The sequence below is a fragment of the Stegodyphus dumicola genome, chromosome 4 (assembly GCF_044657685.1).
Source record: "Stegodyphus dumicola isolate Sdum_Otavi_A_Nest chromosome 4, ASM4465768v1".
In the NCBI taxonomy this organism is placed as follows: domain Eukaryota; kingdom Metazoa; phylum Arthropoda; class Arachnida; order Araneae; family Eresidae; genus Stegodyphus; species Stegodyphus dumicola.
The window spans coordinates 62199669-62227483 of record NC_140771.1 but is presented as its reverse complement, the minus strand read 5'-3'; the positions used below and the strand labels follow the sequence as shown (position 1 = coordinate 62227483).

General features: G+C 29.2%; 1 protein-coding gene across 8 annotated transcripts; it reads left to right on the top strand.

Annotated features, from left to right (window-relative positions):
• Positions 1–200: 200 nt before the first annotated feature.
• Positions 201–27815, top strand: LOC118193803 (solute carrier family 66 member 2). 8 transcript variants are annotated; one of them, XM_035364949.2, is made up of 7 exons: positions 212–349; positions 1161–1179; positions 1740–1999; positions 3110–3246; positions 3572–3646; positions 19206–19422; positions 25973–27815. In XM_035364949.2, exons 3-7 carry the CDS (start codon positions 1782–1784, stop codon positions 26172–26174), a joined length of 849 nt encoding a protein of 282 aa, XP_035220840.1. In that variant the 5' UTR covers positions 212–349; positions 1161–1179; positions 1740–1781; the 3' UTR covers positions 26175–27815. The 8 variants fall into 8 exon arrangements, with proteins under 8 accessions (XP_035220843.1, XP_035220840.1, XP_035220839.1 ...); XM_035364952.2 differs by lacking the exon at positions 1161–1179 and having other exon boundaries at positions 201–349; XM_035364948.2 differs by lacking the exons at positions 212–349; positions 1161–1179 and adding an exon at positions 458–608.

Sequence of the window (27815 nt, the reverse complement as noted above, 5' to 3'; positions counted from 1 at the left end):
AAAAAAAAAAAAAAAAAAAAAAAAAAAAAAAAGAGAGAGAGAGAAGAAGGCAGTACTAGATGATGACGTCTAGCGGCAATATTGATAAATTCAGAAATCTGCGCATTACCCCGTTTTGCTTTTTGTGCCCTCAATTTTTGCTTTTCAGAATTTCTCTTAGGATGTGCTTCATTGCGCAGGTCATATCTTGTCAGGGGCTTGCAAGGAGGCATATGGTTGAGTTAAATTTTGAGAAATAATGAAGAAATCTTTATATTAATTAGTGATTTAGAACAGTTCGTTAGTGTTGTGTATAAGGTAAAAATCATGGGATGTTAAATTCACTAAGGTAGAAAATTCTTTACAAAGGGTAAGAACTTTATATATATATTTATACTGAAAGCATATTTAGTATAAATTCGAAAGATTCAGCATTGTGTATGAAAACATCCTTTTTTTTTTTTTTTTATTTTAATTTTCTTAAATAATGGCAACATCAAGTTTGTAACGTCGTCTGAGTTAAAATCTCTGCAGTAGGATTTTATGTTTACATGTTCCACCTACGATGGAGAAAGGCGGTACTAGTACTACCTGTTTCACGAAAATTTCAGTAACTGTTTGGTAAAATTGTACGTTTGAAAAATAATGCGCCTGTAATCTTAACTAACGGATGAAATGTATATTCAAATTATTTATTATTAGATTGAGAATTTAGATTGTGATTTCTTTGACATTTACTAAGCTATCCGTAAAGATTTTTTTTTCTTTTTTTTAAATATCTGTCTTAGATTTTCTCATTAATGGACTAATTTCGGAATACTTAAAAATTTATTTTTTAAATGGTGGATTATTTTGCTATTTATCATATTATTTTGCTGAAGATTCTGACACAAGTATGATAAGGTAAAAAATGAACCGTATGTTAACGCCGAGTACCATTTTGATCCTTTTTTTAATGATCCCAAATTTTTAATTTTTTGAAGACATAATATTTGATCTCTGGTATTACACAAATATGCTTTAGGAAGCAAAAATTTCAGTTTGAGATGAAATTTATTTGCATAATAATTCCATGACACATTTAAAATTCCTTTCATTATTTGTATTGTATCAATATGTATGTATGTAAAATTAGCTTCCACACATTTTATTAATAAATTTCTCGCACTTTTTTTTTCTAGTCCACTAATGACTGACAAGGTAAGATTCTTGAACACTGGTAAATTCCTGTAATTTTATCCTGCCTAATAGCATAACAGGGCTACATTTCTATTTTTATAGTTTCTTGCTATCTACATTAAAAATAAATTTTAAAATAAAAATTTAAGAAATGAATTCTTCATAGTAACCATTTACAATTTAAATTTTTATGCACACAATAAAATCATATTTGAATAATTGTTTAGTGACAAAATTATATTTGTTGCTTTCATTACATAACCATCTAGTTTTGTTTTGCACAGGGAAAAATCTTAAATAGGTTTTTTTTTTTTTTTTTTTTGCATATAATAAAATTTTCCGTTTCAGAAATGAATGTAAAAATTGACTTTTTTTTTTAACCCCTCCAAAAAGTATTAGATTTTGTTGTTAAATTATATTTAAAACTTAACTCTGATATAATTTAAATTAGAAAATGTACAATGTATATTTCTAAATTGTAATTTTAAAACTTTTATTGTTTATGGTATTACATCTAAATCAATAAAGCTCTTAATTTTATATTGTATTTATTTACATGTATAGAATATGGGATATTCTAGGTAATATGAAAAAGAAGAAAAGTGCTGCTTTCTATAGGAGACATGTTTGTTGATTGGACAATAGACACATCATCTGTCTTCGAAGCTTTGAATTTAAAAAACCTTGCTACCTGGATATGTTCAAGTGCAATGATATTTGGGGGTGTTGTACCCTACATTCCACAATATCGAGAAATCTGGAAAACAGATAATGCTGATGGGTTTTCATCATATGTTTGCTTAGTTTTACTAATTGCCAATACTTTAAGAATTGTGTTTTGGTGAGTAATGTTCTAATACATTCTCATATATGATATATGAATGGCCATAATAATGTAACTTATTTAAAATTATTTTTTAGGCATTATGTAATCATTTAAGTATTATGTATTAGTTTAGATATTAGGCAGAAGTTAAAAATTTGTATTTAAAATAGGTTAGTTATGTAAGTAATTAAAATCCTGAAATATTAAAATATCAGTTAGCATTCCTTAACATTGTATTTTTTTTTCTGCATTTATTATGATACAGAGATTTAATATAAAGTTTATTTAAATTAACCGGGAAGAGAAATATTAGTGAGTTAGGAATTTCCCACTACTCTTTTTTTTTTTTTTTTTTTTTCAAAATGGAAAGTAAAGTACTGATATAGTGTTTATCTTAGAATTTTTTTTAACGTCTGACATACTGTTTTTGACAATAAATGTTGTCTTTTGTTGCACTGTCTTTTTATGCTGTTCTTCATTTTATTTATTTATTTATTTATTTTTTACATGCTACTGTTTTTGGATTTATATTTTTTCATTCCATTTGCATTTGTGTTCTATAATTAAGTTTTAATATATGGATTTATATTATTGCATCATTGTATCGTATTTAGTTTCTGATGATTTTATATTCTTAAATATTGTAAGTCAATTTAATTTTAAGGCTGAAACACCTGTTTAGTTGTTAGCAATTATTTATTGCCGTTTTCTATGCCATGAAAGAATCGGAATCACCCACTGCTGTCACATTTTTCAAAATCGCCAACTTGGTGTGCTCTCGAATCTTTTAAAAAATTAAGTGATTTAAAAGCAATTAACATAGCACTTTATTTCTAATATTATTAATTACTAGCTGGACTCCTTAAATTATTATATATAATTTTTCTTTTTTATACTAACAATTTAAGGCACCTGGCTGCACAGACAGCTAGTTTTTTTTTAAACCCTTTGACGCAAGCGGTATTATTTTTATAATATTTTTAACTAAAAACTCTAGAAATTAAATATTATTAATAGCATGGGTTTAGATCTGTAATATGTGTTTAATACTTAATGTACATTTTTTGCATGTTCTCTTTTATCTTCTTTCTAATTTAAAATAATGGGCATATACTTTTATTTTAGGTTTGGACATCCTTATGAATTTCCTCTACTTTTTCAAAGTATCACAATGATTATTGCCATGTTAGCAATGATGCATTTATGTATCAAAGTAAGAAATAAAACAGTGATTGTTCCTGCTAAATCTCGTCTCTTTGCAGGTGTGTGTATAATAAAGAGGCATAGCTTATAATCATGTATTACGTTACTATGTAAATTATTTTATTTATTTATTTCTTCAATGTAAAAGTTTTTTCTAAGATTTTTGTATTACCAAAAGCAAATTATATAAAAATATTATATTACTATGCATTTGTAATGCATCATGATTAATTGAATTATTTTCTCATTATTCAATTTGATGTTTATGGATTTTCAATTACTTTTAATAAACGCATGTGATTACGTTTGCCATAAGTGTGATGTATATGGTTTAAATTGAAGTCTTTGCATGTTAGCTATATTCTGCTCTCTTTTCTTGTGCAGCAAATGAGGATGAAGATAAACAAACAGAGATCAAACTTTTCTACTCTTCTTCATCTACTCCTCGGTCTTACTGGGGTACGTCTACTACTCCCTAACCTCATTCCTGTTCTATCATTTCTTTTTTTATCATAATATCTCTTATCATATATACTCACACAATTAACTCTGATCTTTATCTCATACCTTTGTTATTTTAAAAATTAAAACTATTAATATTTCTTTAAAACTAAAATCATGACTATAGGTCAAATTTTGTAGTTTTCATTCTTATATGTGTATGTAGATATAGATGTGTATATCATATATATATGTGTATGTAGACATAGAAAATAATTTGTTTATTTCATACTCATATGTAGATATAGATATGTAATAATTGAGCTGTCAATTTTGTGAGATCATGTTTTTGTTTCGTTAATAAGCATTTACATATAATTGTATAAAGAGTAACACTTTGCTGCTATGAACATCTTGTAGTGTAATGGCCGAAACAGCTACGCAAAACCTGGTTTATGATACAGGGTTGAAATGAACTTCGAACTCAAGTTCTAACAATAACTGGAATTTTATTAAAATAAAAACATTAACAGTTGGAGTTCATGCCGATGTTGGACTTGGATATATTCAGACCCGTAGTTTCAGAAATTTGTGAAACAGGAAAATGTGCTGTTGCTATTAACTTATACATGAGGAGCCAATATGCCCATAGCTCCAGCAGGAAAGTCCTGACTCTTCTCAGTAAACCAGCTCACTTTCTCACTGCCAAAATTGTTTCTAACTCGTGGTGTCTTTACCTGTGCTGAACTCTAGGAAGGGGGGGGGAGAGAATATCATCCCTCGCACATAACAAAGGTGTACACCTTCTGACCCTAATGAAAAAACTTCATTTATCCATTTGTCCCTTGGAGTGACGTTCGAGGATGAAAACAATCATTAATGAAAGGTACCTCGTAGCAATGAGATTTCTTCTCTGGTAAGAAAGAGGTACAGGTACCATTGCATTTAGAAATCAATCATCCTGGGAAAACTAGACAAAGAACCTCTAAACAACCTTATCACAATTTACAAATATGTACCATGTCCGTAAAAGTTTTTATGCAGCCGTTATTTTTGTAGGTATAGGTCAAAGACTTGTGCTTCGTATTATAGAAATGTTTTAAATGATGCAAATGTTTTTTTTTTTTCTAGAATTTTTAGTCCAAAGTGGCTTTGTCCCTGAAGGACTATTGTTTTTGTTTTGCGATTTTGCATTGAATCACTATAAATGTCCATTTAACTTTTCAAACTGTTGCCACCAAATGTTAGAGTCCTGCGTTATATTTGAAGAAATTAAATAATGAAAAATCTGCATGAATGTATGTATTATTCTCGCATTGGGATAAAACAATGGTACTAAAATCATCCAATTTTGAATGACGTAATCTTCCTACGAATATGGGCATGTAAAAGACTGAAATTTAGAATTTGTTTTATTATTGGTTTCATATTTTGTAAAACTTTAATGCATTTTTGAGTAACAAACTCAACGATTTAAAAGCGAGCGATGGCAACACTCTAGAGGGGGGACCTTTTTATCTCCTACGGGTGCGAAACTGTGTATCGGAAATCCTAAAGATATGCTCATTTAAAAATTATTTTGCGACATTGCTACTGAACTGAATTTTATGGTTTAAGTGCAAAGAACATGATATTTAATAAATAAAGGTAACACACAAAACGTTAAAAAAAAAAAAAAAAAAAAAAAAAACCTATGGATGTAATTTAAAATCTGAAACCTTTCAGATTTTTTTTTAAAAAAATTATAGAATCAATTTTATAAAAATTACCATATCTTAACCTTTTCTATGATCCCCTGGCTTCTGTAGTTATATTAAGTTAAAATTAAGTTTGATTCTTGTATAAAAAAATAACCAACATTTAAAATTTTATGATTTCTAAAATGTTGAGTTGTACTTAACTGTGTGACTGCTACGTGGCGCAAAATCGCTGTGTTAATTTGTCTCGAAAACCGCGACACAGTTAGTTATTTTAGAATGCACTCGTGTTACAAAGTACGCGTGAGGTCAGAGTATCTTCACACCCACGGGGAGCAACAAAGATACACTGAAACTTGCAGTACTTTTGCACTACATTGCGGTTTTCAAGACAAATTAACACAGCGCTTTTGCGCTGTGTAGTAGTCAAATGGTTATTTTGAAGAATGAAATATGATAATTTTTTTTACTAAAAATGAAGCATCAGTTTAATAAAAAGTTTCTGATATCCGTAAATTAATTAATGAGTATTGACATGCAAATATTCATGAAAAATGTAGATAGCATATTTTTTCCTCCCCAAAAAGGAGCTATTGTTCACCGACACTGAATATAATTTGCGTTCTAGAAAATAGTGGTAGGCTTCAAGTATTAGCTCATAACCAACTCAAATCTTTATTGGCATAAATTTAAAAATATTTCTTGTGTAATGTATTTTTGTGTGTGATTATTTAGATTATGATTCTAAAATAATAAAACTATGTCTGAATATCATCAATGCAGTTTTAGAATTTGAAAATTACGTATGGGAAAATGGTTTCGGCTAATCATAATGTAATAAAATTATAAATTAAAGGATGGTGCACACTATTAATCATAAAGGAATGTCATTTAAGTGGTGGGGATCAATTTTGTTACTATTTTATTTATTTTTTAATTTCTGTATTTGTTATTTTGTTACTTTCTGTCTATCTGCACCTCCACTGAAAAGTCGTGAAAAAATACTTAAGGCACGGCAGTATGTCGCCAAAATAATTATGTGGCAGTTCATAGTGTTGCCAAAATATATTTATGTGACAACCCAGGTATGCATGTTACACATGTCCTCTTTGGCTGGTCCACAATGCCAGTGCTGTATGTATGATACCAGGTTTATGCAATTCTAAAATATCGTTTTTCTAATTCTGTTTCTGAAGTTTGTTTCTATTCAAATTGTGTTGATTGATTTCTTTTACAGGGAATTGTTACTGAGCTGCTATTTTGAAAGTGGCTATTGCTTTTTGTGCATTATTTTAGCATAAAATTGGTCACCAGCGAGTTCATAAATGCTGTCCAAAGTCAGCATTGAGTTAGCAGCTTTTTAGTGAGGGTTGTGGATAATCAGAAGTAACCTTTTTTTTTTATCTGACCCTTCAAGGAAAACAATAAGCCGAATTTACTGGTACTGTAAAATCTCTAAAAATTCCAAGCATAAAAATTTATTGATCAGGTGTTTTTGTTGTATTGGAATCAAACATTTTTTTAAACACCTAAAACACCAGGTATGTCTACAGAAATTGGGAGACCATAATGAAAGGTAGATTTCAAGCTTTTTTACAAAACTGATTTTTTTAATTTAGAAATGCCAAAACATGAATTGGCACGATTTAAAACTATTATAAAGTATATATTTCTGTGACCAATGGTTGAAAAAATAAAGGCTTCATTAAGACTTTTATGGATATTGAGTATAATGAATTGATGCTGAAGGCACTGTTGAAAGCTGTTTGTGAGAATGACCTGTATGACTTCCTTTTTATAGCAATAATAATCTGAAATTGATGCCCACATAGCTTTGCACTGATGTGAAGAATTAAGAAAAATATGTTGTGATTGGTGAGTATGGAGAATGATATATGCACGGTGTTTATTGGTATTATTAGCTTATCAATTTTGATTATCTGGAACATGACAATCATATTAAAGAAGTATGGAAAATAATGACCTGTTGCTTTGTCGTGTGTTATTGGGCAAACACAGTTTAATTTTATAAGTGTTTTGATGTAGACCATAATTTTAGTTGTAAACATTTACATAAATTATAAAAATATATAAATTTTTGTATATTATCATTATAAGATATGATAAATTTTTATTGGTACTTATGTATTTTTGCGAATAAGTCACCAAAATTTCAGAATGCACTAAACTTTGGCAATTAAATGCATGGTTATTCTGCACTTTTAATAAATAATACTGCCACTTTTTTATGTTTCCATTTTGTTGCACTCTAAGTTCCAATGGTTTCTATAGACAAATCATGTTATGTTTTTCTGTAAATTAAATTTTAAAATATGTGCTGCTGAGATTTACTTGCAGTAAAAGAAAATGTGGCAAAATTTTTATAGAAATATAACATTTTTTGGGGATTTTTGATGGATTTGCAGAATTAATACCAAACTGAAATAAAATATGCATTTAAGAAATATTTTTTTTGTGTATGTGCTTTTAAGTCATCATTCTTTGTCTTTTTAAAAAAGCTGCCAAATTATACTGACATAGTTGCAATAAACCATATGTTTCAACTATGAATTTTCTAATCCTGATAATCCCAGACACAAATATGAATAGTCAAGGTTGAATATTCAGATATGCATTTTGCTTTTCTTGTTTTAATTGTTGAATGACCTTTATTTTAATTTTTCTAAATAGTTTATTGTTCTTTTTACTTTGCTTTTAAGCTGAGTTTCATTGAGTTTGTTTTTCGAAGATATGCATGGAGCTGCAATTAAATTCTGTTGCTTGCTGCCATAAAAAATGTCCATTTCATCGCTAATTTTATTGTATAAAGTAATGAATAAATTATGATAGTGTGTTTTATTATAAACATTATTGAAATTGATTTAATATATTTTAAAACATATATTAAAACATTTCTTTTATTTCTGCATAATTTCTGTAAAGTAGATTTTTATATATTTTGAAAACTTCTGATATGTATAATTTTTAATACTTTCAAAAATTAATTGGTATTATGGCACATGAACATAAATTAAATATAGTTTGTTACAGTTATGTAGTTGCTGTTAAAAAAAGAGACATTTTCAAATATCCCTAAATCTGCCACAGTTTCAACTCGGTGTGTTCCCAAAATGCAGAATATATCATTTCCAAACTTTATGATCTCCTAATATGATTACACATTATTTTAAACAACCAAATGATTGTAAATTTTTAAAAATCTCATCTAAAATATCTGATCAATTAATCAGTTCTTGTATTTTCCCCATAATTAATATTGATCCTTTTTGATTAGTATTTTTTTGGTAGATTCGTACTTTAATGTCAACCATGAAAGTTGATGGAAATCCTCTTAAATTTCTGTCAGTCATTCCAGCAGAATTTGAAAGAAGAAATTGCTCTTAGTTTAATTAGATAATCAATGGATGCAAGTTAGGGATGTAACATACGAGAAACTTAAATTAATATAAGCTATATAGTAATAAATAATCATGAAATTAAGCAATAACAGCTTTCTTTAATAAAAACTAAATTTAAAACTTGAGCATTAAACAAGGTTATAAAAAATTAAGGCAGAAATCTAAAGAGTGTATTGTGACATCATGCTTGTCCATTTATGGCACTAATTTATACCTGTTTGGTAGCAGTTTTTGTTTATCTAAACTGGTTGATGGGAAAGTATGTAAATGCCATTTTTTCCCCTCTCTGTCCTAAATGAAAATCTTTCTGTTAAAAATAGGAAAAGTTTGGAAAATTTTGTGTGAGTAAATATGACGTTAAGTATTTCTTCGCTTAATTTCATGTGACAGAAGTCTCTCAAATCTGTTGCATTTTTCTATCTTTTTCTGTATGTATCAATTTTTTGTTATTATTTTTATATTTATTGTTAATTTATTTATTAAATATTTCCACATTTCTTTCAGCTAAAAAATATATATTTCAATTTAGGACATTTAGCAAAGTTACAGTTGTTAAAACTATACCAAAGCCACTTTAACATAGAAGTACCAATTCATTTATCACATTTTCATTAGTATTTTACCAATTTGTTGTTATTTTTATCAGTTTTCCAGTGTTTACTCACTTGATAAATTTTTTTAATTAAAAAGTTTATTTAAAATGTTGTTTGTTTAGTTAAAAGTCCAAATTTAAACGAGCTTTTTGGATTGTTATATTTCAGTACTGATTGTTTTCACATTATTGATATGGTCATTATACTGTTATGTTCTGAATGTATCAAACATTAAAATGTTTGGACAATGGAACAATTTACTTCTTTAAATGAAATCTACTCTAATTTATATTCAATCTTTTAGTTACTTCTGAAGAATATTCAGAATGTTTGCAAATGCGAAATTTTCATATAAAATGAATTAAAGTATTTTTTCTCATTTAAATAATAATAATAATAAAAAGACTTTTAACAGAATCAAATTCTATATGCTGGCCAACAATAAATCAAAATTTAAATGACAGAAAACTATATATCAGATAAAACTTTTAATTTTTTGTTTTTTACAAGTTTGTTAATACAAAATGTGCTTATTACAAGATAAACTTAGGCCCACCAGCAACCGAGCAGTAAAGTCGCTGAACACTGGTGGTTTGGTCCGAGGTTTGAACCCCGCGAATGGGCTGGCTGCATGGCCGTTTTCGTGGTTTTCCCCATGTGTAATGTGTATACGAGCCAGATTTCCTTAGAAAATCCTCCACGAAGGCATCCCTCCCCTTAGGCAGATAGCCCTTGAGGCTTTGCCATAATCACACACACACACACACAAGGCAAACTTAGAAGCTGCTTTGCCATAATCACACACACACAAGGCAAACTTAGAAGCTGCTTTGCCATAATAACACACACACACAAGGCAAACTTAGAAGCTACAAAGAATTTTGTAATTTTTAAATTCTGTGATTCAGAATTTATTACTAAAATTAACATTCCTGGGATATATATACATTACAAAGTCTGAAATCCAGACTTGTCAAAACTTCAGGTATTCTGGATTATGAAGTTTTCCAGATTTTAGATCATCAGTTTAAATCTAGAAGGTATAAAATTATAAAAAAATCTGAGATATTTGTTTATCAAATAATGAAGTATTTATGAATAATGAAACATCCTTAAAAAATCAAAATTAAAAGAAAAACCTCAATTTTTATTTGTTTGTTCTATTAATATTATTATTGATTTATTATTTCATTGTAAGTTGTTTAAGTTGCTTAATTTTTTGTGCTAATACCTTCAGTTTAATTTTATAGATAGACATAATTTCCTATTAACTTACGAAGTCCTGTAATTACCTTGTTGAGAATGGCTACTAAATTTTCAAATGATTTTTTTTTTTTTTTTTCATTTTCAACAACCTCTCTGTCACTTTCTTCACTAACAATACCAGTATTTCTGGATTTAGAACAAACTTACGGATTTTGCAGTTAGTTGATTGATTACTAGAGATTTGTCATCAGAATAGAATATTTTGGGTATGTCACTTCAATTATTGCCACTTGTGGAAAATTTTGTATTTTGTATGTGATATCACAAAACTGTCAAATTAATGGCATAAAACTTAACAAACATCTGCTATACACTATTGGCGACGTATCATATGATTTGTAACTAAAGGTATGTTACGTTAAAGTTTTGCTTTGCTGCTATCACATGCTGAGGAAGTTAAGCCTGAATTATATTAGTTTTGTTATTTATTATAGTTACATGTATTTCCCACATATCCTTAAGGCATTTCTGAGATTTGATGAAATAAATTTCCATTATATACTTAAGGCAGTACTCTTTTCTTATACACCTGCTACACATTTTGAGAGGTTTTTTTTAATCATAAACAGTTTCTAGTTAAAAGAAATGTTTATAGATGGAAAACACACAAATACTACATGGCAAATGTTAGCCAATAAATCATTTCCTGCCACGTGCCAAAAAGTGTGGAAGTAATGGAAAAGTATCCTTAAGTCTTATAGGAACAACAGATCAATTAATTTTAATTTAGACAGCACTAAATGTAATCCTTTGGTCTAAAGCAAAGCAGTTGGCTAAAGTCTGTAATTGTCACCAAGCATAAAATAAAGGGTTACTATGCTGTTTGAAACTTAGTTACTGATATCTAAATCTCTAAATGAATATTTGTTTTAGAGTGCCAAATATAAGGTGCTATGGAGCCAAATTGTTGATCATACAAATTTATGCTAATAAATATTGTGTTTTTTCAACATGGAGATATTTTATTAAGTGCTGAAATGAAATTGTGAATCAGGATCCTCTGCATGCTTTATTATGAAAAAATGCCTACTCTGCATGTGTAAAGCATTAAGCATATGATACTCTCAGAATCTTATTTTTTTCTTCCATTTTGAAAGAAAAAAAAAAAAAATTGCTGATGATTCAGAGGTGTTGATATTGAATCATTCTGGGTGTTGGATATTTAGATTTCAGAGTTTTTACTGTATGAACCTTATGCTGAACATAAAATACCTTAAAGCAATGTAAAATAGATTGCATATAATTATGAATAAGATATATATTTTCTTTTATATGTCATATTTCAAAGCATTATACTCAGTTGCATTATTTAAAAATTGTTTACCAACTGTATTTTTTTTAACTTGTTAAGTGAGTCTAAAATTTTTTGCGGATATATCAGTATCATTATGGTTTTTCGTCTGTAACTACTATGTCTTGCATGAGAATACGAACTAAACTTCACAGTCATCAGCTAAAGCAGCTCGTCAGAGATTTAGAGTACTGAATATGCAAATGTGTATTTCCTTTGTTCAGCTATAGAATTTATCCCTTTTTTGGTTATTGTTATTGTTGTAGAGTTCATTACTGATTTATTATGCTTTATATGCAAGATTTTATATTTTGCCTTATTGTTGTTATGTTGTTCTTTATTGTAATTTTATGGTACAGTTCCTTTCTATATATTATTTTCCTTACTGCTGCTCCTATCAATCATTTATCAAAGTTGATACTGTAGCCAGAGTATTTCTCTGATGCATGAAATTTGGCAATATACTTCAAATGTGCCTCTCAAATGCACTAACAGTATATTGCATTGAAAAATTAAAATAGATATTTTCTGGTTATCCACATCCCCCATCAAAAAGTTGCAAAAATGTATTCATGAGGCGAAGCAATATGTCACTAAAGTAGTTATTTGACAATGCTCAATGTAACCGAAAAGTACTTATGTGGCAAACCAGGTATATGCATAACACATGTTTGTTTTGGAATCTGTTCAGCAGTTATCTGGCATTTCTTTTTAACCTTTTGCGGCGCACTATACGTTAACGTCGGAATTTCAACAAAAAAAGTTGTATGCAGTAGTCTATTTAGTCTTAAAGGAGTATACAGGTAAAATTTTGTAAAAATTGCACTTACCGTTTTAATTCTGTGGGTGTTCCATGAGGTGGAACACTGCGCGGCCAGAGCTTTTAAAAGTGCGACTAAGCAAGCATTGCAGTGAAGCACGAAAATGAGTAGAAGCGTTTGTATAAGAATGAAAAAACTGTATATTATGGCTGTATATATGGTTTCCTGGATATACACAATATTCTTGAATATATACGGATGAATGAGATAAATATCTATATACACAAGTCCTATATACAAAAATATTTACAAATTTTCCTATTTCTTAGCTTCGTAAAATTGTTCAAAGCAAGTCACACCTTTTGATGGAAGCACAAACCAACTTTGCGGGTTTTGCCCATAAAACTTGTTTTGTGCGGCTTCTGCTTTGTGCTACAATGTGCACATCGTCTACGTGTACCCTTCAACGGTATGTGTTCAACACTACTGTAGCGTTTTCCCCCGGAAACCTTTACTTTATGCCTGGGAGTATCTTCAGGTCTTGAAGGAAGTCGCCTCTTCAGAGTTATCTCTGATGCTTTCATGGCACAGAGGGAACCCAGCAAATTTAAACGGAAATCTTTGGGCTGTAATCCGAGGGTAATTCATGAAACACTTTTAGCGCTTCGGAAAGTTAGACCTCTCCGCGCCATTTATGGAAAATTAATAATAAAAAAATTAACTATGATTAATATTAACAATAAAGAAAATAAGCCTATAATATATACATACACGAAAAATATCTACACAATTAATGAAAATAAACGGGAATGAGACTAAAAAGCGACAGCAAAAAATTCGCGCAGGTCTAAGTAAAGATGAGTCAAGCTACTAATAAAATTCCCGCCTAAAAACAACTCCCAAAAAATTTGAGATGCCAATATTAGGGCCTTCCTGGCTTTCATAACACAAAACACACATCACCCCTCAACACTGCTTTGTTTGAATTCATTCCCCCCAAAACAACGGAAACAGAAAACGTAAACAACAGATGTTCTCTCCTAAGCACAGATGTTCTGATTCGTAACAGCATGAGATTGCTAAAGACTCAGTGTTCCCGCTAATGGAACACCCGGGTTCATTCAATGATTCTGTGTATGGTTTTTGTGTGAAAGATTTAAAAAAATATAGAACAAATAATTTGGAGTAGAGCCAGAAAAATTATGCCTAATTTTTTTTTTCCAAATAAAATTTTTTATATCATTAAAAAAATAGAGAAAATTACTTGAAAAAAAAGTGGATTTTAATAACACATAATAAATGAAAATTCTGTGTCTCCTAGTGATATGCTGCTATCTACTGTTTAAAAAAAAAGTTCAAAGTATATTATAAAGGCATTTTTATCTATTTACGGTTGTATTTAAAGGTTTCAGAAGCGATTCAATTTGGGTGTTCCATGTAGTGGAACACTGAGCCGCGAAGGGTTAAGGAAAAACTTTGCATTCTTGAGGAAAACAATCATGCAAAAATTATGTATTTCTCAAAAAGTGCACTATTGCTAATGTTTCTTTCAATTTTAATTTTGTTGATTTATTATTCTTGTATGAATTTCTTAGTGTGCTGCCATTTTGAAAATGGTTGTGGCCTTTTACACAATAGCTTGGAAAAAAAAAAAAAAAAAGAAAAAAGAAAGAAAAAAAAGAAAAGAAAAAAACGAGTTGGCAACAAGTTCATGACTTTTTGTTGAGGTTTCAGATAATCAAAAATTACCTTAAAATAATTGGATAAGAAAAATGTAATTGCAAATAATTTGCCTCAAGATAAGAGCAATGATGGAACATAAATTATTTTTGACTGATGGGAAAATGATTCAGGAAGTGATTTTTTGAAAAGTATGTTGTGATTCTGATGCTGAAATTGCATTATAGATGAGAGTTATATGTTATTCTCTAACAGTGAAGGAAAAAAAGCACTCAAGTAGCTTCAGTAATAATCAGGAAAGCCTATGGTCATTCAGAGTAACAGAACATTGGGAGTGATTGTAAAGTTATATGCAATGGGTAAATTCTAAGTTAAATTGCATTTGTGATAATTATATCATCTATGGCAGTTTTCTCAACTGGATTTACTCCAAGGACCGGTAAAATATTTCAGTACGTTCTCATAGACCGGTAAGTTTAATAATTCGACCCATTGGCACATTTTTTTTTCCACATAAATAAATCATGAAGACAAAAATAATTTTAAAAGCATTTTGTTATAATTTATATATGTACATTCAACTTACTTAAAATATTGCATTGAGAATAAAACTACCAAAACTTAACTTAAATTCCAATATGAATGATGTATTTATTTTTTTTAATTAATATATTAGCAAAAACAACAATGAATCGAAATGTAAACAGCATAGGTAGATATAAATTAAGCAAAAAATAATTTACCATATTAAAGGAAATGAAAAATAAAATCAATCAAATTGCTGCTGGTCTCTGTTGCTGACTAAAGTGTCAATCTTAGGCATTAAACCAGTTACAGCAATACGTAGAGCAGACACAAGAGCAAGTCAATTTTGATGTTTCGTTTTAATAACAGTCATAGCCGAAAATGTAGTTTCACACAAATGAGTTGAAGGAAAAGGCAATAAAATCTTCAACGCCTTTGCATGAAGATTGGGGTATTCTGTTGCAGTCTTTATCCAGAACTGATATATATTTACTGAACTGAACTGTGATTTAAGTCCTAGATTTGAAGATAGTTCAATAAGTTCTGCTTCCTCGACTGTAGTAAGATTGTTATTGTAATTATCAGTAAATGGATTGATTATCCACACATTACCTGAACACACATCTTCTTCTGGGGGACAATACTGATCAAAAGCCATAGAAAGTTCATTTAAATGTTCCAAAATTATGCTGGTAACGTTCTTCTGATCTATGTCATTAGCATTAATGTAATCAAAGAAAGAAGCAAGCATATCAAAAGTGTTTTCTTCTGCACGTGCGTATCAGAGTTTCAATTTCTTCTTGAAAGCATTAATCTTATTGTAGAAGTTGAAAATGGTATTATTTTTACTTTGAAGACTTAAATTAGTTTATCAGTGAAAATATGTCTTGATAGGCATGAAAGCAAGGCTGCTCAATCTGTGTCTGCTCAATGATGGTCTCTTCTTGTTTAAAAATAATTGTACCTCATTTCTCAACTCATGCAACCGGTTAAGGACTTTTCCTCTGGATAGCCAGCGTATTTCAGCATGCAACAATAATTGTACATGATCTGATCTCATTTTTTGACATAAAGTTGTAAACAATCTTGAATTAAGGCGTTTCTTCTGATAAAATTTACAATTTTTACCGATTCCAGAAGAATGTCATTTAGTTGTGGGGACAACTTCTTTGCTGCTAAATGTTCATGATGAATAATGCAGTGAGTGACTATTAATTCTTCTGATGCTACGTCTGTTATTCTCTTTGCAGCACCTGTATGTCTTCCAGTCATAGCAGCAGTGCCATCAGTACACAAAACCGATGCATTTTTTCCAGTCAGTGGAGTTACTTTCAATGTAATTGTTAACTGTCTTAAATATTTCAACACTGGTTGTTTGGGATGGTAGTTTGATACAGCACATCAATTTTTCTCTAATATAATTGATTGGAGTCATATCCATATTATTATGTTATGTTTGTTATATTATAGTCAATATAACAAACATAACATAATAATATGGCACTATTTGAGAGGTCAATTGATTCATCCATTTGGAAGCAAACCATTTCGATTTACGAAGTGCAGTAGTGACTTTCTATGTTGTATGATAACTCACATATTCTTCGTCCAATAGTATCACTGGACAAAGTTTTCATTTTATCTGCAGCAGATTGGCCCAACACTTCATAATACAGTTTGACAGAGCGATTTATCAACTAAGAAACATTTTTTAAAAGCATCCTTTTGAATTTTCATCTCCAAACTTTTTCTCTGGAAAAAGTCCAGGGGTTTGCTTTCCATTTGTTTTTGCTTCGTTTGTAAATGCGGCAAAAGCTTGGAAAGTTTCATGCTTTCATTGGAAAGAACATCTCTACAAACAACACATTCAGATTTTAGACAATTTTATTCTGATTCTGGCCAAAGGACAAAATCATATTTCAAATAGTCAGCAATATAGTGCCTTACAAAGCTTTTTCTTTTTTTGGGAGATTGTGGACTAAATTCACCTTCGTCTGTATTCGAAGGGATGGACTTGGCTTTGGAGAAACCTTTCTTCGCACAAAATTTAGTAATGTGCCTTTCGTTTCCTTCTTACTCATCATGGTTATTGATTTTTAATCTACCTAAAGTTAAAAAAATAGTAGTTATAGCACAGTATTAAATTCAGTGGTTATTAAGAACTTATGCTGATTATGATATGACTTATGCACTTGTTCAAGCGTGCAGAAGAATGTAAGCTAGATAAAAAGCGAAACCTAACCTAAGATGCTTTAAACGCTACAATAGATATTCAGCGTTCAAGGAATCAGCAATACTCAAGGCAGACAGAGAAACACACTAACAATTACTAAGTGTACGACACGGCAATTTATGAAAAGCGGTTAGGTACATAGTTGCCAGTTTGTTATATTTTTCATCATCAATCATTTTATTTTCTAAACTAGTAAACTATTGTTATTGTAATGTAGGTGCTGTTGTAATATCAGTTGTCGGCTGATGATGCTTCGGGTTTTGGACAGATAGCTGGATATTTCCCCGACCGGCAAATATTTCTTGCGACAGGTGGTTGAGAAGCACAGATCTATGGTATTTTTGGAATACTGAAGGGAATTCGCATCCCATCTGCTGTTTAAAAGTCATATGACATCAACCTCAGAGCTGTGTCTGTGTTGCTTGGCTGACATATTGTTTTCCTAAAAGTAATGGATTTTCATTGCTGAACAGTATTTTGTTACTTAATAGTATTTGAAATAACAGGAATATTGTAAATACCAAGACATCATTACACAATTTAATGATTGCAAGATTCAGAAGCAGGCGATATTTGTAAGGTTTCTGTAATTGTAAATGGACAATCAAGATTTATTTTAACATCTGTATATATTCATCCAGCTGTCAGTTCAGGAGATTTGAAGATGGTCTTGTTTATTGCATTGATGAAATATTCTGAGACAACTTTATAGATCGATGAAGAGATACTTAGGTACAGACATTCCTATTATTATGATGAGGGATTTCAATGTAGACATCTAATGAAAAAAATACGCATTAGATTTTATGAAACATTTTATTCTCAATGAATAACTATCCAAGTATTAAGTAACAATCCAAGTATACCTGGCAATTCTTTTACAGATTTATCATTTACTAGGAATATAATTGCAGACATCTTAAATTATGCATCTTATTTCTTATATCATCAACCAATTTTACACAGGATAATTTTGAATGAATAAATATAATAAATCAAATTTAAAATAAAACGTGTGTGTGTAAATCTTTTGTTTGTTTTATTTGTTCTATAACATTTTCACACTCAGCATTAAACACCAGCAGTTCTTTAAACTAAAAGAGAAAGCCTGCCATCAGTTTTTTTTTCTTATTGAGGGAATATCTTAAAGTGTGTACAAATAATCTGCATAACTAGAGGCTATAAAAATGAATGTTACAATGCCAGTTAGCAATATCAGGTGCTTCACATGTGGCATAATGTATAATAAGTGCTGTATGTCTTGTAATTCATTCATTAAATAGGCAAAATTTAATTGATTACTCTGCAGAATATATGAGTATTAATTAAATATATATGAGTATAATTAATACATATGAGTATTAATTAAACTGCAGCTAATTGTGAAAAATCTTTCATTAAGTAATTCCTAACAAATTCTTGAGAAAGACAGCATGCCTGATCAGTCTTGTTTGTCAGTTTGATCTAATACTTCTGTATCACATATGAGTAGTTTAGTTAATTTTTACGAGTAATTTAATAGACAGCTAGGAAATGCATTTATGTATACAACATGTTATAAAAAGTATCATACACTTGAAAATTATAAATAATTTATGACTGAAAGTTATATTAATAAATTATCATATTGAGAATAAACCTTAAAAACTGTAGGCTTTTAAATTTTAATTATAATTTTTGTTTTTAAATAATAAATTATATATTACTTAAGAGGCTCAAAAATTTATTCTTGCTGTAAGATTTAGCTGAATTGCTCACATGCAAAGGGTTAAGATTTCTTAAAATTATTATATCCTTTAAAATAGGCATATGAAATCTGCTTCCTCTAAGGAACATCTGAGAGCTGTTATTTGTTTCTTTGAATGCAAAATGTATCTTATACTCTTACTACCAAACTTAAAAATTGTTAATTGTGTCTCTTTCCCATATATCATTCTCCTTTGGTGTGTAAGTTAGTTTGCCGTGAAGAATTACATAAGTTTTTTTATTTGCACATTGCTACCTAATATTTTGGTTAAATAAAATATACCTCTTAGTGTAAAATGTTTCCTAACCTCTGCTTTAGGACTGTTTTCATGCTACAAAATAGTATTTATATATTTCTTCTTTCAGATTTTGATGCAAGATATTTTTGGGAATGGACAGATTTTTTAAGCTACTTAGAATTTATGGCTACCTTTACTGCCATGATGGGAATACTGATATATTTTTGTATAGAAATATTTATCATAGTAGAAACTATAGGATTTCTTGCTGTTTTTATTGAAGCTATGCTAGGAGCACCTCAATTTTACCGAAACCTTAGGAAAAAGTCAACTTTTGGTATGAGGTAAGTCTAGAAAATTACAATCTATTTTTTGGAGTTTATTCGTTATAAAAACAGTTTTTACAGAAATTAATGAGTTACTTAATAATTATTAGGAATTTGTTTATAAAACTTTATGAGTTATTCCATTTTTATTCCTAGGCTTCAAATTTATTAAAAAGTAAATATACTTTAATGTGTATAATTGTATTTATAATAAATATAAGAACATAATTTTATCAGAAATTAAATTTATATATTTATTTATATTTATCTTATTGATACTATTTAATTCCCATCTGCTGAAAAATATGTTAATTGTAAAAATATTTTGAATTTTATTTTTCATTTATAAAAATTACGAATATTGAATTCCGTGAGTCAGGAAGCGATAAACTAGCTGATTTTGTAAAGAGCTTATTTTATTCTAACCAATTATTTTAAGTTGAGAATCATTCCCTTCCCTTCTGATTTCAGTTTCCTGCCAAAATGTAAATTTTAATGACGTAGTATCCAAATCTAAGTGAGTCCAGAATCAGTACTTAAGCAGTGGTTTTAAGAGTTCGTGAGGAGTAGTAGCAGATTTAGTTCCAATTTCATGCTGCATGTTTTGAAATAGCTGTATAGTTGGTGTTAGCCATCCTCTTCAGATTATATTGATATTCTAGAAATAAGGAGCCAGTTATTTAGCCATCTTAATTTATTGTGATTTTACATTTTTATTTTCTGTTCAAGTTATTTAGCCACAAGTGATGGTAATTGTGAACACCAAGAGAGTGCAACCTTTGTTTAGTTCAAATAAAAGAGTTAAGAAAAAATTTTAAAAAAATGTTCAAATAAAAGGGTTAAGAAAAAATTTAAAAAAAATGTTCAAATAAAAAGGTTTACTTCTGCAATATCTGTTCTTCAAAGGCATGGCGAGAATTCGTTACAAAGTCTTTTTACATAGGGGTCTACTGTGAATGCTCCTGAAAAGAACATGAAATCCCTATAATATGAAGTATAAAAACATTTCCTAAGAGGACATCTTTATGTACACTACGCCAAAAAAAAAAAGGGGGGGTGTACAGGAGATATACTACTACATCTCCCGTACTATTAGGCCGATAGACAAAATTCAACTTGCGTTTTTCATGTCTCGGAAGTGCGACTTAGGATATATATTAGATTTATATATAGCATTTTTCTAATATAGGTATTTTGACACAAAATCAGACATTTTCTGAAATGACATGCCAATATTTTTCCGTATTTTGATTCTACGACTCAAACTATGCCAAAGTGCTAAGTTTTGTAAAAGTTGCAAGAGTAGTTTTTAAAGAATTAGCTCTCAAACTTTTGGCTCCTTAATGTCAACTGAGTTTGGTATATATTTATTAAACTCTCTTTTTTTTATTAAACTTTCTTAATTCTTCCTTTTGCATTTCAAAATTCAGGTTCATTCCAAATAAAATTCACCCATTTTTTATGATTAATTTTTAAAATTTGTATTTTTAAATAATTTATATAAATTTTTCAAAAAAAATTTGAATTATAATCTATGAAATTTGTACCATCTCCTTAAAGTAGATGTATTTCTAAGCATACCTGCAAAAAATTACAGATTTTTATTCAAAATTTCCGAAGATATATGTTAATTTATATATTGGTGCATTTTGAAATTTGACAAATTTCTTGAAAGCTATAGTAACATCAAATGTGGTTTAGGCACATTGTTAAAATTATTTGAAAGTAGGAAAGATGTGAATTTTTTTCTGTCATGCACAAAGTAAAAAGGCAAAGGAAAATAGGTTGCCATATATTAAGTTTGCCAAGTGAATTATTCTTGGTGCAAACTGAAAGATATGTGACAGATAAATTTTTGAGTTTCTCCCTAAATTTCACACCAAATTTTACAAAATTTAACATCTAGGCATAATCTGAATCATAGAATCAAAATATGGGAAAAAATGTTATTTTAGAAAAAAGTCCGATTTTTGTGTCGGAATATCTATGTTAGAACAGTGCTATATATAAATCTAATATATATCCTGAGTTGTGCTTTCGAGACATGAAAAATGCAATTTGAATTTCGTCAATCGGCCCAATAGAATGGTAGATATAGAACTGTCCCTTTTTTTTCGTGCAGCGTACCTGCCTTATCATATGCATGATATGGCCAACAATCTTAATGAGAATTAGAGTGTAATGCACAGCAATCTGTCTTCACATATGCATTTAAATTTTGTATGTTGTATCAGGAAGTTTTAAGCAAGGTACTCTGTCTTTGGTTATTATGCAATACAGGTATTTGCAGCTGTGTTAGTGTCTGAAATGTTGCAGATGGGGTAGAAGAGCAAACAGCACATTATCATATTTTCAACTATTTGTCTGTAGCACTTGGTATTTGTATTCATGTCTAATGGTACCACAATAAAGAAAATGTAAAGGAAGTTATCTTGAGGTCCAGCTGGGGCCAGTTATAATTGACAATGAGTGATTGCACATGTAACATTAAACAATTCTTGGGGAGGAGGGACGCATCATCTGTTTCTTAAGGCCCGTCTACATGTAGCAATTTTCTTGGCCTACTTATCTGGCTGACAATATCTGAGATAGCTCGCCTGTCCACATGGAACGATTTTCTTGTTAGTACAGGAATTCATTCAGCCAATCATTATGAAAGGAAGTGTTCCCGCCCTCTACAGCATCACACTGTCTACGATTTGTAAACAGAGCTTACGGTGTTGTCAAATAGTCAAAATAATGGGTGACTATTTTAAATTGCTACTATAGATACTGCTACAATTTTGAACTTAGCTACTGCTACAGAAGGGGAAAAAATGCGTTTGGACCAGAAATCGGGTCAAACAACGAGAAATTCATAGTGCCTTCATAATTCCCTGCTCCGGAAGTTGCGTATTGAAGACACAGTACCATTCGGAAAGTATTTACGGATGATGCCGCGTGATTTTGATTTTTTGCTAAATTTAGTTCGCAGGAAAATAATAATAATAAAAAAGCTTTTTTTGTGTGTACTGAGTACACAGATTACTCCTTTTTTAGTTTATTTATTTTTAAATTTCACTTTTGGGCACTCCTATTTATGCATTTAAAATAACCATGTTTCAGAAAAAATAAGTAAGTACTGTGCTTTAAATCAAAACCTTTATTAATGAATAAATAGACAATAATATCATGAATATCAAACCAATATGAGTAAAAAGTATTAATAAAGAATAAAGATTACTACATTACAAAGCAACAGTGTAATTTCAGTGCAAAAATTTTAAATAAGAAGTATCATAAAAGTTCAAAGTCTTAAGTAGTATATTTATTGAACATTAAAAAACTAATATCAGCATAATTAAATAACTAATACAGTCTGAAAACTATGATTATATGACTCTATCAGTTAATCAGCGAATAAAATTTAGCAATCAATATTGAATTAAATTGGGCTGTAATTTGCTTTCACAAAATTCAATTAACACAAAACTGAGTTTGTGACTTTTGACCAGTAGATCTAAAACACATGCCAACGGCCATTCGAAGAATAAAAAGAAAGACGTTAAAATTCAATAAACACCCCCACCCATAGGTGAAAAAATAAAACATGACTTTTAAGTCATGCAGTTCGAATTTAGTGATGGAGAAACTAAATTAAAAAGTTTTTCCAGGCGCAGAAAGTCCAAAATTAAGGTGGGGGATCGAACCCATGATCTTGACGTACGGAAAAAAACCTAGTCTACTCTTTAACGTTAGGCTATGATAGCTCGTGTAGGAGCTGTCGCAAAAGCTATGTAGTACTTCGGCACCTGATTAACTCACATTTTCGGCAAAGTCAATTGAGTCTTTGTGCTGCTTTATTCTCGAATGGAGATTTTGCTTTTTGAATTTTTTCAATAAGTGCGACCACAGTTTCAAGTAGTTCCTGAATATTTTCATCTAGTACCCATGACATGGCATCATTAATAGTTTTTGCAACTTTTCTTGGGGGAGTTAAAATCATTTTCACCCGGAGTTAGAAAATATTTGAATATATAAAGTAATGGGGAAGACAAATCTTATCAAAATAAGAGAATCCTTTAATTTTTTATTTTTAAAATTTACATTACTCGTGTTCCACAACACAACATTTTCTCTATAGAATTCTGTTAGTTGAGTTTCGCTCTAACGAAATGCAGCCATGTTTATTATTCCAAATGAGGAGAAAAGCACGTGATCACTCAAAGCAATCTTATTGGCTAGAGACTCCAATTTTATTGTACGCTAGTGAGCAGTGAACACCAGTTCTGAAATCGCGGCAGAGAACATGATCGAAGATCCTTAAAATTGTTGCTCTACGAGAAAGTCGGCCGAGAAAATCGCTTCGTGTAGACGGGCTTTTAGTATGTTTACTGGATCTCTCATCTATTAAAGATATCTGGCCTGTGATCAACCTAGTACAGCTTAGGTTATCCATAGCCTGTACAGCAGATTAATTTTTTATGTTTTTTTAGTTAAAACAAAATTGTAATTTTAGTCGTTTACCTATGCTTGTACCATAGCTATTTGTTTTAATTACCCTGTACCATAGCTGTTCATATACTAAACATGACACTGATAACTCTTGTATTTCATAGTGTTGTGTTGGTATATTAAAAGTATTTAATAGCCAATAGACACTTTTAATATGCTATTACAACTACATAGACAATATCTAATGACTAATAATACAATATCAAGGATACTGACTGAAATTGAATGATTTTACATGAAAGGATAAATGGGTTTTGTGCATGTTTTTAAAATGCAAATAATTTCAAAAGTTATGGTTTGCCATTTTGAAGATTTAATTTAAGCTGTAGTGTAATGAAAATAACAATAGAAAATAAACATTTTTAATAAATCTGAAAATTTTACAAAATAATAATAAAAAAAAAAGGTCAAGCTATTTAAAAAAGCAGTTTTTCATACTTCAATGTAATTAGTACAGTAGAATTCCAGAAATCATCAAAGCTTGGGACCAGAGGTTGTGCGGATTTTAGGACAGAAAAGTTAAATCGTAATATTCAGACTAAAAGTGCAAAATAAATAAGGTGTATTGGATACATTTAATTAAATTATTATATACATTATTGCAATAACTTATTATAAGCATTAAATTATTATTACATATATAAATTGATTATATTATTCATTATATTATATATACACGGCATCAAGGTTTGCCGATTTCGCCTCATGCAAAGATTTCTGCTTTCGGATTCCGGTGTTAGAATCACTGTTGCTGTAAAATTTCAACAGCTTTTCTTTATTTTTCCGTATATCATACACAATCGTATCACAATTCTATAAGATTCTGCTATAAACCGAGGAGTAGCACCTGTCTCCATCTTTTGCAGAATTTGCACTTTTCACATTACCGTCAATGCAACATGTTTACGTTTTTCAATGTTGCAAGCAGTAAAATCATGAGTGCATATCTAATCTGTAATTGTATTAAAAAGGGCTGAAATTTAAAATATTCTTAATTTATCTACAAAATATCCGGATAAAAAAAAAAGCAGCACTAAATAATCTCATGAAATAAAAAAGCTCAGAAATTACAACAATGGGAATCGTGAACTTGAAAGAAGAGCTGAGTGGATTGTCTGCTTTTTTACCTCGATGCAGGTTAGAGGGGAAAAACTTTTATCATGATGTCAATAATTTGGTATTTTCATTATGACTCATTATTACTTGGTAATTATGACGTCATTATTCGGTAAGTATTTTTTCTTCAATATTTCGTACTCAGTGTTGCGGTTTCCAGAACCTATAAACTGAATATTTATATTTTGAGAGGCAACGCGGATTTCAGGTCGACGGATTTTCGGGATTTGACTGTAACATTTAAACTAGAACATACTATTAACTATTAAGCGCTTTTAATGAAATTTTACCTTAGTTTAAAATTTTTCATAGCATTTATAGATTAGTTTTGTAGCATTAAAAAAATCATACCATTTATGAATTTATTTCAGGAAAGCTCTAATAACCCTAAGTTATTAAAAATGAGATAAAATAATTCTGAAATTTCCAAACTAGAAATTAAAAAAAAGCTGTTGTTTATTATGAGTACAATTTTTGTAAATTACTGATATCTTCAACAAAACAAGCAGTCCTTTAATTTTTTTATCAGTACACTATAAAATGCTTTTGAATGGATATGATTGAACACAAAAAAATTGGGACACAGTAAGTGGCAAATAATAGCCTTGAAAAATGTGGCATAATGGACAATTTAATATAAATTTACCATTAGCTATAAGCCATTGATGTTAAAGTGAATATTAAAAATAACCGTACTTTATTATAAGAATATTTTATGAATTACTATATCATATAACTAAAGATTTTGTCAAGGCCACATATGCTTCTGCCTGACATGAGAAATAATTTGGCCTAGTGCTAAGAACAGTTTAGTGTCTGTTTTCCATAATGGAAAAAATTAGTCACATTTTCTCTCACAATAATTTATAATATTAGTACTTTTAAAAATTAATATTTATATAAAGAAATTATGCATAAGAAGTACAAAAAATTTATATTTCTTTATTTTTGATATTAGCAAAAAAATGGTTTTTCTCTGGACTTTTGGTGATATTTTCAAGACTGTGTACTTTGTTGTCCGAGAAGCTCCTGTTCAGTTTTGGATGTGCGGTATACTTCAAGTGTTTATTGATTTTTTAATATTACTTCAAGTACTTATTTATCGTGGCACTCCTAGTCCTGTCAAATTACTCTTAAAAGGAGAGAGCCACACTAGCTAATACTATGAAAAGAGATTTTTTAGGAACCAAAGAATAATATTTTTCATATTTAAAAAATGTAAAATTATTTTTAAAAATAATTCATATAATTCTGTCATCATAATTTTATTTTCTTGTGAAATATACCATTTACTAATGAATAAATTATAGATAGATACATATATATGTATATATTAAAGTAGAAAAAATATTTTAAATTATCTCTGCATATTTTAATGTGATTTTCCTTTTATATTCCATATAAATAAATATTAGGCTCTTGTAACAGAAAAAAGTTATATACTTATTATGATGTTAAGTGTGACTATTTTTTCCCCCTTTTTACATATACTGCTAAGTAGGTTGTTTGAAAAATTAGTTTTCATGCTTTAGTCATTTAGCAAAAACTTAAAAAGCTTATAGGTTGTATTTGTTAGATATGTTGCAACTTTTTTAACCTGTTATATATTAATTTTTATGTGTGTAGTGTATTACTTTATTTATTTGCTGAATATTTTTCTTTATGATGAAGATTTTATCAGATTTCATATGATTTGCATTATGTTATGAAAACGCCACTATTATATTTAAGATAGGTCACAATTAATTTTTTTTCCACAATTTTTGTTTATATGTTATGTATGAGTAAACTGTTCCTAAGAACTTTATTTCAAATTTAAGACAAAGTAGAATTGAATTATTTGATTTAAAAAATATGCTCTCTTTTAACTTTGAAAAATATATTACATAAAATGATGTACTAATATCTAGTCAAATCTCATGCTGTATATTTTATTGTAGAAATTAATTTGCAAAATATAAATTTTAAATTCATATAAAATTTTTTTCTAGAATAATATACTGATGATACTGTGTTGTAATTTACTTAAATATTTATATTTATATACTACTTTAAAAATTCAGGAACATATATGGTACTTTTGAAATAAGCAAAATATAAATAAGTTTTTCTAAGTTTAAAAAGTACATAATTTGTGAAGCATTTAGGTCACATAACTAATTAAATACTTTTAAAAACAATGCAATAAAATTGTTTTCCAGTATTGATTATTTTATATCCAAGCACCCAACAATCATTTTTCTATGACTATATCAAAATGTTCTCATGTTAGGTAGCAGGGGTTTTGAAACTTTTTTAATTATATACCACATAAATAAGGATAAAAAATATATTTATTATCATGAAAGCATTTTTCCAATTAAAAATCAATGCATTTTAAATGGAATTAGGGAAAAATTGTATCATCAAAAATAATGTAATGTATCATTGTTTGAGGAATCTTGTTTTACAAAATTCAGCAGAGGTAATACACTATTTTTAAGTAGTATAGTCAAACAAGATGGGCATTTTTGAACATTTTTTCATATAATATCATGACATACTTAATTGTTAAATGCTCAGTATTATCTGTAAGAAATCTACAATTTTGATCCTGTAATAAAAGATTTGAAGTTGACTGTAAGTTCATGTAAAGAGGTACTATTACTTCTGCCTACCTGTGCATGTGTAAAAAAAATCAAAACTGCAAGCATACTTTGCAGCTACAATTGTACTACATTTTTATGTCTGTGATCTCAAAAAATATCCCTTTTTATAAATATGTAATTTAAATATGAAGTATTAAAGTTGATTTTAATATA

What these genes read in the sequence shown, in the direction of transcription:
- LOC118193803 (XM_035364952.2), top strand. Translation starts at nt 1,782, where the DNA reads ATGTTTGTTGATTGGACAATAGACACATCATCTGTCTTCGAAGCTTTG. An exon ending in ACTTTAAGAATTGTGTTTTG is followed by an intron (nt 2,000 to 3,109) that starts GTGAGTAATGTT and finishes CTTTTATTTTAG; the next exon opens with GTTTGGACATCCTTATGAAT. An exon ending in TACTCCTCGGTCTTACTGGG is followed by an intron (nt 3,647 to 19,205) that starts GTACGTCTACTA and finishes TTCTTCTTTCAG; the next exon opens with ATTTTGATGCAAGATATTTT.